General features: G+C 39.7%; 1 protein-coding gene across 1 annotated transcript in view; it reads right to left on the bottom strand.

Annotated features, from left to right (window-relative positions):
- LOC113171666 (xenotropic and polytropic retrovirus receptor 1 homolog) overlaps positions 1–11,669 on the bottom strand; it is a 34,023-nt gene continuing 22,354 nt past the window's right edge. The window contains exons 3-16 of the mRNA XM_026374196.1: positions 11,508–11,609; positions 11,141–11,364; positions 9,758–9,907; positions 8,182–8,265; positions 7,986–8,067; positions 7,394–7,480; positions 7,034–7,131; positions 6,726–6,905; positions 6,128–6,290; positions 5,381–5,575; positions 4,778–4,950; positions 4,516–4,655; positions 4,139–4,360; positions 1–3,569 (exon numbers count right to left, since the gene is read on the bottom strand). Of these exons, the coding sequence (XP_026229981.1) occupies positions 3,515–3,569; positions 4,139–4,360; positions 4,516–4,655; positions 4,778–4,950; positions 5,381–5,575; positions 6,128–6,290; positions 6,726–6,905; positions 7,034–7,131; positions 7,394–7,480; positions 7,986–8,067; positions 8,182–8,265; positions 9,758–9,907; positions 11,141–11,364; positions 11,508–11,609 (1,955 nt within the window). The 3' untranslated portion in view covers positions 1–3,514. The remainder of the gene's footprint in view (positions 3,570–4,138; positions 4,361–4,515; positions 4,656–4,777; positions 4,951–5,380; positions 5,576–6,127; positions 6,291–6,725; positions 6,906–7,033; positions 7,132–7,393; positions 7,481–7,985; positions 8,068–8,181; positions 8,266–9,757; positions 9,908–11,140; positions 11,365–11,507; positions 11,610–11,669) is intronic.

The raw sequence follows: 11,669 nt of genomic DNA, 5'->3' as shown, positions 1-11,669 counted from the left end.
ATACATCATTTAGCTTCTATCAGCAGTGAAATCCATAAACACCACTGTGGCATCAGATTATGGTGCTTTGGATCATGAGCTTTTCTATTCTTTCATCAGAAATTTGTTTAAGAACCGCTTTCCTTTCTATGGGATGCAAACTGTTAGATGGTTTCTGTTTCTGTTTATATCTTAGTGAATCCTCTGAAGTTGTAGCCATGAAGTCTCCTCTTAAACACTGACGAGGAAACATGTTTCTCCACATACTAAACATATTCTATATATATAACTTGGTGTGCAGTCAAACAGGTGGTTTCCTTCAACATGCAAATAACTTTCTGCTCATCCACGACATGTGTGCCTCATGCTTGCTAAAGGTTGGTTATGTATTCTAGTTTTGTGTGCACATTATTTTGGAATGTATCCAACTGTCTGTTTTGCTGACCAAACTACTTTTAATATCTTTCAGATAGTTATTGAAGCTCCATTATTACCTCCTTCACTTGTATGGTAACCTCTTTACTCCTCATATTGACAGACAACCCCAGCTCAACCAATGTGGTAACTGGTCCATGTGTGAGCTCATCTGTGCATAAATTCAATTTGGGCAAGGTTTAAAGAGTTATGTCTGACTCTGCTGTTATTAAATACAGAACAAATGTAATACAACTATTAGCACAAAAACTGATTAAACAGGAAAGTTAGCATGCAGTGATATACATCAGTGAGCTTTGACTTAGTAGGCAAAAAATAAAATCAGGTTTTGATCTCATCTAATTTAGGAAAAGAGGATCATATCTCAGATTAACATAAATAATCATTGTGGGTTTACCAAGCATAAGCAGAAAAAAATAAAACTTGCAAATAGCCCGAAATTTACAACATTAAGACAAGAAATACAAAAAATGGATCATTACTCAAAAGTAGGAAGGAAAAAAAAAGTTTGGCATTAAAGTGCACATAATCCTCAAAAGAGTCGTATTGATCGCTGACTTCAATCAGGGCTTCCTGAATGATTTCAGAAGTCACTCCTACCAAATTGCACAAGCTAAAAAGGCAGAAGCATTTGTAAATAGCTGATTAATAGAATCAATAACTAGAAAAAAATAAAAGAAATAAAATTGAATTTAACTAAGCAAAACCTCCTCAACTAAATGACATTTAATGATGGTTTATTTAAGACCAAAACATGTTGGAGCTGATGTTGGATCAATGTGTGCAAACCAATTTTGGAATGTGAAAAGATAGCAGAAGTATAATCTAAAGAAGTAGTGAAGAGAAAAAAGTTTTTCTCCAGTGTAATCACAACTACCTGTTTTTACCAATGGTAGATTTACTATGAGAGGACTTCATCATTTGGCAGCCCACTGTTGTATTAATGCCTGCAGTGTTAATACTGTGATAGAGTGTTTCAGAGTTTGCCAATACGCAGATGATTTAATGGTGATTGTGCCCAACATGCTGTTGATTAAGGCTTAAACCAATCACAATTAAATTCACCACTGCTGCTGTTGGAAAAACAAAAAAGTGAAATGACTATTACCAATTGTGAATGATGTGATGTGATGTGATGTCTGTTACCTAAGAAAAAGTCAGAGCAATAAAGTGTTGGGTATGGCGTCCCTATTGCAGTAACAGAATTACTTCTAGGGAATTGAACATAATACTCAATATATTAAGGTATTAGGATATGGAGGATGTTTTGAGTTTAAATTCATTGAGGAGCAGGTGAATGTAGAAATAAAGAACTGGCTCCAATGCAGTCCCAATCCAACTGGTATTTCAGGATTGATGTGTTGAATAGAACAATTAAATCCAGGAAATACAAATATACTAAAATAGTTCTTCCTTTCAAACAGCCATTAAATTGTCAAACCCAACTGGAGTGTTCACAACCCTCAGCTATAACAGAATGAATCTCATGACTATAAACACATTAGAGTAAATCCCACATGGATCCATCATGGCCAAACCAGCTGGAAAAGCAACATCATTTGGATTAAAGTTTAACCACACCATCCTATTGATTTTTATAGTTTGAACACTGTGTGACAGACAGGTGAACCCCCCACCCACCTCCATTATATTTCAACAAAGCAATTTCATACACCATTACTGTTTTATAAGTCAATAGTTTCCATTCCAAAAGTCATTTTCTCTCAAGGGGAGGTTAAATACATATTTGTTTGCAGTCAAATTTGTTACTTGAATTTTCTAAAACTGATCAATCATATATAATAAATAAGTTGGCATACATTCTGTAAACTCCTTTTTTACTTTATCAGTGGAGGATATTTTTCCACATAGTGAATAGGAGTAACTGCAAGATTAGATGATAAGATGATCTTTATGGAAACAAAAAAATGCCTTCTCAGCTTCTCATGACTGAACAGTCACTCTAGCTGCTGTTATATGAGTCAGAATATAGGGCCCTGCTTTGGTCCATATCATATTTACATGATCACAAACAACCTATTGTATATCAGGGTCTCAAAAAGTCAAGTGTTGCATGTGAACGAACAATGAAACAAATTAAAACTGTGTGTGAACACATGGCAGGCATTTCAATTCACTCTTCCTACAAAGTGCATATGTGTGTGTGTGTGTGTGTGTTTGTGTGTGCATTACTAAAGCATGTAAGGTGCAGGTAGGCAGCTCAGTGATGATTTCATGGGACAAGCTGAAGAAGTAGAGTCAAGCCCGTGATTGATACTAAATGGTCCACCAAATTCTGTCTGATGTCAACTAGTCTGTAGGCCAGAGAAAACACCAGGGATCAGATAGAAGGTCACAAGGCCTAAATGGTCACCAAAAAGGAAAAGGGGAAAAATTTTCTACCCATTCTCTATTGTTGGAGAAAATGGGCTTCAGGTCCAAATTACAGGTTTGCTTGAGATCTTTTGAAGTGCAAATAGTACATTATTTATTCAAGGCCTTTCTATGAGTGTTACCTGGATGCTGGGAGTGTAGGAGAAAACTAATAGCTAAAGGCAGGGAGACAACCTTTTGGTCCTCAACAGCAGGCTTGAAGTTGTCGGCCTCTCCCTGTGTGAGAGTTGTGTGGCACCATTAGGAGGCAGGGACACTTCATGTAAGGGTGATCGGCTTGCGTTCCATTTAGCTGCGCTGTTCATGCTAGGCTGAGGTTTTCAGGAGAACCTAAGCAATGGCTAAGGAGTGGGTGTTCAAAGTCCACCTCTGGGTAGCAATGGGTGTCAGGAGCAGAGGTTCTTCACCCACTGGTTAGGGAAGGTAGAGTTTTCATCTAAGCCAACCCTTGGTTATTACTAAAAGGTATGAGAAGGAGTTTGATGGCGTCCTGGTGGGTTATTTGTTAAAGTCTGTTAAGGTTCCTCCCTTAAAATAGTTCTTTACCCAGAAAGAGGCTTGAGAGTGGATTATGTAGGCATGAGAGTTTAAAATTCCTCCTTGGTTGAGAGTTTAATGCCCAACCCGCTGGGTAATTCCTTGATTAGGAGGTGGAGGTTCCTCCTTTGAATAAATTCTGGACCCAGGCGAGGGGCATGGCCTGATGTCAGGAGTCATCATCAGTGTCGTCTATCAGAACCTTGGTGTCACGGGTCTTGGACCTGGAGAAGAAAAGGGATACAGCTTTTCTGTACAAGTGTTTAAAGTTATACACACACTTTATAAATACATGATGCTGCGAATAACTACAAAGAGTAAATGTTGGACAAGGAAGCCAAGGAAACCTAAAACACAAACGCTGTGTAAGGAAACCAACTTGTATTCAACTTACTTTCGCTTGTGTGTAATGTATTACACAACTGCATTTATTAGAGATTATTTCATCCCACAATTCCCATAGTATTCATACTAACTAAAAGAAGAAATGTTCCAGATTCATCATTCATATAAGCCAATTTAACAATTATAACATTACTATCAAATGAATTAGTTAAATCTGGCAAACCAACCCACACAGTAGTGTAAGGACTGCATTTTTTGTTGACATTATTACTTTTCCATTTTGTAGTAGATTATATTGCCCAATTACACATCTTAATTTATTCCTCAGTGGGGGGCCTTACTACTGTTTTTGTCCCCCTACCCCCGACACCCAAAATAACACCATATATACAGTATGTGCATAGCATGTGTAAGCAGTCTGTGGAACAAATACAACACAACTACTCACTGTGACGCGAGTCGTGGCCTGCGTAGACTCATGCTGTAGCTCCTCTTCCAGCTCTTCTTGCCTTGCCGGTTCCTCACGCCATCCTCCTGGTCCATCATCTGCTCCAGCAGAGTCTGGTCATCGGCGTTTAGGGGAGCCACGCTGATGTCTCTGACGGCCCTGAACTCACCACAGTTATTCAGATGCTCGTTCTCCAGTCGGAAGAAGTTCCACACAAAACGCCTAAGAGAAAACGGACAGTCAGTGGCCAATTTGCTTGCATGTTCTAAATCATTCAAGTTCAAGCTTTGAGTTCAGCAATCGTCCACATGCACATCAGCTATCACCTTGGTCCTAGGAAACTACTTTGACTGAATACAGTAACTGACTATGTATACCTGAAGACCTCCAGTGGGGCCAGCACAGTAGCCAGAATGTCAGAGATGCCAGGAACACTAGAGAATGTGCTGAGGGAGATTGTTAAAGTCCATGAAAAACGCAACAGCACATCCTCCACTATGGCGCTGTAGTAATAGGCCTGAAAGGAGATATATAGGACTCAATAAACAGAATTACACATCATACAGTATATTACAGTTCATATATTAATATAGAGTGGGACAACTACTGTATAAGTGCACACCCTGTGTGAAGAAATACCTTATGTGGGTACACTATCTCCTCTCTCAGAAAGGTATTCTCTCCTGCATTGCGGTCAAACAGGCCCCAGTCCATCTTCAGATCCCAGATCAGAGTATAGAATGAGCTAATTACTGAACAACAGAGAAACAGGTAGAAAAACACCTTGGTGTGGTGGTCAGCGTGGTTTTCAGCTGTGGAGGAGAAAGAGAGAGAGAAACAACAGTGTGAGTTTAGACAGCTGGTACAACATCAGATTAAGATGTTTAAAAATGGTGATGTTGATTAAAGATCCTAATAAGCTTATAACCTAGAGACCTGGATTTTTCACTCTAAGGAGAGGAGCAAACCATGTTCAAGACCATTAACTGTCAACTCAATCAAATATTGCCACTGTTACCAGACAGTTACCAGACAGAGGACACTCTCTATTGTGGCCCTGTAAAAATTTGCAAGCAATCAAAAAGAAAGCTCAGCCTGTTTCAGCTTCCTGAGAAAGAAACCCTGAAGCCCCACAGAAAAGCCTCACTAGTAAACCTTTTGAGATAATAATAAAATAGTGTTTAGTCTGTTGTAGTAAATAAGCAGAAGATTTAATTTTGTAAGATTTTATATTCTGTGTACCTTCATGCGTCTTGTAGAGAGCCTCAAAGGTGACGGCAAAGAAGGTAGTTGAGTACTTCCCAGCATTAACCAGGTGAGGAAAGGCCCGTTTGGTGTCACGGTAACGTCGTAGACACTGAATGAATCTGAACCATGCAGGAAGACACCGGATCACCGCACGGACACCGTAGGAGTAGGAGTTACACACGTCTTTATCTGCAAATAATGACATTTAATAAGTGTGGTCAGGAGAAAGTGTGGGTCACACACCGATCAGGGTATTCACAGCACTGAAATTCAAACTTTCAGTTGAATTAAGCTACAGTAAATTATGTTTTTCTAATATTATTTAGTTGAGGCATATTGTCTAAGAGAAGATTAGATGTGTCAAACTCTCCCGTCATTCACTGAGCCGCCGGGTAGCAGCGCAGAGACATTCCCCTCTGAAGGTTTTGAAAGACTCCCTCTTCTAACCAATCAGAGAAGTCCATGGCTGTCAATCAATACATGAACACACGCTGCTTTATTGCTCCTCTTGTAACAAAGCTTCAAGTTAGCATTAGTGATATTGAAATGTATTACCATAGCTCATTCACAACTTCTGTTTCGTGCACTGCCTGAGGCAGAAGACACAGAGGGGATGTATGTACTAGTAGGCGAAGAGCTGAGTGAAGCATAATGGGCACAGGGCGATCTGAGTGGTTTTCTCAGTTTTATGCGCTTGGTCCATAGGCATACTGTTGCTTACAGTTGGTTCCTTTTCCTTACCTACACCGAGGAGTCCTTGATGCGTGTTCCAGTTAAGTTCAAAACTATAGAAGCAGATCATGTACTCCAGATCCATCAGAACCATTACCAAAGAGTTCAACTGGTCAGCCAGCCAGAAGTCTGCAAAGCCAACACGGTGAAACGGAGCCGTCACCACTCGAAACTACAGATAAAGACAGAGATGGGTTTTAAATTATTATTTATTTATTTTGTTACCAGTACCTATTCCGATATTGTTTTAAATCAGTTTGACCTACAGAAATGTAGAAAATCAGGTCATCCTTAAATATTAATATTATAAATTAAAGTTTGTGTCAAATTTGAAGAAATTGCTCAAGTTGTTCCTGGTCCATAAACAAAAATGTGACAAAAATCCCAGAAACATAATGGCACTGAGGCAAAATCCTTTTTCATAATTTTTTTTATTTCAGAGTCTCATTATTTCGCAGCAATAATAAGTTCTAACCTCAGTGACTTTTATGGACAACATGCATTGTTTGTGGTTGATCTGCTCAAATGTTGGTCAGACCGTAATTTAATACATCTAAGAATGTATTATACATTCTTAGATGTATATTTTTTCACTGAGTGACTTTACCAGAAGTTTGAGCAGCCAGAAGCGAGACTTATAGTAGCAGGTCTTGAACGGGTTTATGAGGAAGAGGAGGAAGAAGCCGTAGAGAGCCAGAGGATTAGCCTGCACTGGGACCAGAATGCTGTCAGAAAACAGACAAGACAGCAGGCTGACACACCACAGCACCCCCAGCAGACCTGCAATCTGCACAGCACACAAGCAGAGACAGATTCAGTCATGATGTCCAACATATTACGTGTGTGTGTGTGTATGTGTGTGTGTGTGTGTGTGTGTGTGTGTGTGTGTGTGTCTGTACACGTGTACACTCAGACCTCAAACAGGTGCTGGTGGGACAGGTTGTTTCTGGGGTTGAGTTCAAATATGAGCACATGGTTAACGCCTGCCTGCCTCCATCCGTAGGTGTTGATGCCTACAAGATACAGAGGGTCAGACAGATGACCGTGTGATGTGTGAAGGTTTTAAAGACAAGAAACCATTCAAGTACAGAGGGTAAGAAAGTTTGTTTGTACATCTAACTGAAACTGAAACATTAGCAGTGCAGGTGTAGGCATTCTTTCATTACAGGAGAACAGCTACGTTTGTACTCCAGGATTCTGGAGTATCCTAGTGCTGAACTCAATGGGTGGAGATTGGTCTCCCAACTTAGCAAGTGTTTTTGTCACTGTGTGTACCTAACAGGAAGAGGAATTCTATTAGCAGGAAGCCTCCTCTGTAGATCCTGATCATAGGCCAGACATTGTCTTTATGATGCACAGCTCCTAAAGAAAGGGAGAGGTGTAGAGACAGTGAAGAAGGAACAAGGCAATTAATTGTAAAAACCTTCCAAGAAGAGCTTTCAGGTAAGATTCAAATGCTGACTTTGTGTTATTATAGTGTATTTTATAGTGTAATGTTTTTCAACACAAAAAAAGAAAGCGCCCTACTTTTTAAATTGTAATGATGACATCTGACCTAAGGACATCTTAAACCAGGTCAATGCAGTTCTAACATCACATATTACTTGAAATATTATTCAAATGTCAAAAACGAACAGTATAGTGTCAGTGATGATTTGACTTTGGTGCAGTGATTTAACTTTTTCCCCCTAAAACTACATAGTGCTTACTGTGACCATTATCAGCCAACATCCTGCAAATGTATTTCTGGCATGGACAAACTGACTCTGCATTTCCAGGAACTACTTGACTATTACTTGACCATTTAAAGGTCCAAGCTTTTAAATCTCACAGCACATTAGATGGTTAAAATATATGTGTTTTTTACCTGTAATAACCACAGTAACTATTAACACGAGGAATACTCCACAGTAAAGTCCAACTCTAAACGTGGTCCACGCAGGAGCAGGCTGCATGCAGAAAGAGAAAACAATGGTAAACATGGCATGATCAAGATGAACAGGCCTAACTACCCAGCAACAATATAAAATAACAACTTTTGTGAGTGTGTGTTTGTGTGAGACCTGTGCAGCTCCCAGGGGAGGTACCCTCAGCCTCTTCATGGCCTTCTGCCTGTCACCACCTTCTAACTCTGTTGTGACCAATGCCTAAAAGACACAAAGATTTTTACACTCATGTCGTCTAACCGTTACCTTTGAATGACCATATTTTCTGGCTATAGGGCGCACTTAAAAGCCTTTAATCTTCTTAAAAAACGACAGTGTGCCTTATAATCTAGAGCGTCTTATATATGAATTGCAACATTACGGCTACCATAGTCAGAATACATACCGTGCTTCACCATAATATTACCCCAAAATGCCACCTGAACAACTGAACAAGTTCGGGAGTTATGGTGAACACGTTGAATAAAGTTTGACTGACTGACTTATCTGACTGTTTGGTTTATGCGCCTTATAATCCGGAGCGCCCTATAGCATGAAATACTGTATAATATCAGCACTGTATAAATCGTGCAATCTGTTTTAGAAAAACTTAGCTCCCCCCATGTTAATGAAGTAGATGATACTTTGACTTTGTAACCTTTATACAAAAAGTAGATTTTTCATAAACCCAATACACCCCCCACAGTACATTCAATTCAGATGTTTCTTCCTGAATTGCTTGACCCCCATCCCACTTGGCAGCAATAATCTCAACCAAAAACTTCCTGTAGCTGTGGACCTGCACATTGTTCAGAAGGACCTTTAGCCCATTCTTCCTGCTTCCTTCAGCTCTGTAAAATTCTTTGGACATCTCGTGTGTGTCTCTCTTAAAGTTGTTCCATAGCATCTCTATTGGGTTGAGTTCTGGGCTCTGACTTGGTCACTCCAAAAGGCAGATTTTGTTTTTCTGAAGACATTCTGTTGTGTGTTTTGTCATTGTCCTGTTACATCAGTCAACTACAGAGTTTCAGCTGACGTACAGACATTATTATAATATCCTGAAGAATTATTGATACACTTGGGAATTCATCTTCCTCTCAATTACTGCAAGCTGACCAGGCCCTGATGCAGCAAAGCAGGCCCAAATCATGTTTCCCCTAGCCTACTTTACGATTTGGATGATGTTTTCATGATGATATACAGTGACCTTTTTATGCCAGATGTAGTGCTGTGTTCTTTCCAAATAGTTCAATATATTTCATTAGTCCACAAAACTTTTTTGCCAATACTGCTGTGGAGTGTCAATGTAACTTCAGGCATGCAGCAATGTTCTTTTTAGTAAGCTGCGGCTTCCTTCATGATGTCCTGACATAGACGCCCTGCTTGTTCAATGTTTTACCTACTCATTAACACAGATGTTAGCCAGTTCTCTTACCATAACCCTTATCAGCTTTATGTAAATCTTCAATTCTTGATCATAGAATGGCTCACATAAACGTTTTCTTCTTGTGTTAGAGTGGTTTTTGTCAGTCAAAGTAGTTCTAGTCCACACCTCCAATCTAATTTCCTTAAGTGATGCTAACATCTGACTCCAAGTCTCAATAAAGACATAGACGATAAGAATTTTTTTGTGCATTTGTTAATATTCTTGACTTAGATAAATAATTCCAAAAGGCCACTGTATATCTAAACACATATGTGTGTGTGTGTGTACCTCAGTCTCAGAGATGAGCTGTGTGATTTTCTTGCATGTGTAAAATGGAGCCACTTCAACATGGGCCACCCTCCAATCGGCCCCCCGCGATGTCTCCAAGATCTTGTCATGTTTCTTCAGGATCTTTCTGAAACCTGTGAAGTTCAGGTTCTACAGAGATCGACAGACAGGGAAAAAGTATCGGAGCAGTTAGAAGGGGCTGGTTAAAGACACCTGAATGAAAGTGTCTAAACGAAATAAGGAGGAAAACAAGTTCTGCATGTGGTATGGTTTCAGGAAAGGAATCAAATACAGAGCTACGTACAGTATGAAATGGCAAGCAATTTTCTTTGGTTATGAAATGTGATCTGATCTTCATCAAAATCACACATGTAAACTAACACTTACAAATGTTTCTAAGCTGATAAAACACATCCATTAAACATACAGAGCGATGGGTCAGAAAGTAAGTGAAATAATACGCATTTCATAACAATTCTAATGATTACTTAAAGCCGGTTTAATTCAGTTTATAGGCCACTTAGGAAAATATTAGCAAACAGTTGCTTATTTATTTATTTACTCGTGCAGCAGGCGCAGGGCAATATTAGCAGTGGTAGCAGCTTTAGAGTTTCCAAGTTAGGTTTTGACCTGTGTTCCAAAATGTTAACATTTTTAGTCAAAAACCTGTTTGTTACTTCTTTTTTAGTCTCAGTGTGTGGATCACTTAAACGTACTGAGCAGTCATCCTGGTAATTCAATTCAATTACATTTTATTTGTATAGCGCTTTTTACAATTGACATTGTCGCAAAGCAGCTTTACACAAGCAAAGAAACTATGGAAGTTTACATCAACAGTGAATGTGTATGAATCATAATAATCAGACTGTCCCTGATAAACAAGCCGAGGGCGACGGTGGCACGGAAAAACTCCCTGAGAAGAAGAAACCTTCCTCTCAAGAAACCTTGAGAGGAACCAGACTCAACAGGGAACTCATCCTCATATGGGTGATTACATGCTATGTAGGCAGCAGGCAGTTCAGTATAACAGTTAATGTCTTTAAGTTAATGTGGAGTCCAGTTAGTTAATTGCAGGCAGACTTGTTCAATTCCTGGACTATTGAGCGTTGAGTAGAGACGTCCGAGAAACAGCTTCAGACGTCCGCTGAGGCCAGGACCGACTAATATGAAATCACTTTGATACTTTCAATAGTAGTACTACACATTTTATTTTATTTAAAGCCTTTTACAATTATTATACTGTACATATGAAATTTTTAGGACTTGACTCTTCTTCACTAACACTGGCTCATTTGTTGTTTTTCTAAATGCCCTCCATGAGATAAAATGCTTCTCTTGAAAGTCTTTCTTGCATGTTTAGAGGACATTTGTGTGAAAATTCACCTGATAGTTCTGCAGCAGAATGAGGCTGAGATAGAACTCTGAGAAAGCCAGCTGCAGGTCCTTTATGTTTCTGTGTTTGCATCGCTCCTGCTGCGACAGGGCAAACACCGTCTTCCTCCTCCTCAGTCCCCGGCCATTGGCTGCGCTCTCTCTCTGGGCATCCAGGGAGGACTGCAGCTCATTCTGCAGCGTGGCAAATCGCCGCTGAGCCTCAGCCAGCTTTTCTGGAGGGAGAGCAAGAGAGAGAAGAAGACAGTTTCAAAGACTGTAAAGCAACTAGATAACAGCTAGTGCAATATTTAAACTAGTGACTTATTTCTGTAGATATACTGTGTGTGTACAGAGTGCCAGTGGCTCTAGTTATTACCAGAGTAGAAGGTGTTGATCTTGGCCAGTTCTTTTTCACATGTCTGGAAGAACTTCTCCTCGAACTTGGCATAGTACCTCTTGACTGTATCCTCATCTGTGACTGGAAGAACAGATGAGCTGTTAGATTAGCGAACCTTCAAGCGCAGTAGCAATTATTAGA

The sequence above is a fragment of the Anabas testudineus genome, chromosome 17 (assembly GCF_900324465.2).
Source record: "Anabas testudineus chromosome 17, fAnaTes1.2, whole genome shotgun sequence".
Taxonomy (NCBI): domain Eukaryota; kingdom Metazoa; phylum Chordata; class Actinopteri; order Anabantiformes; family Anabantidae; genus Anabas; species Anabas testudineus.
This window is presented reverse-complemented; position numbering and strand designations above follow the sequence as displayed.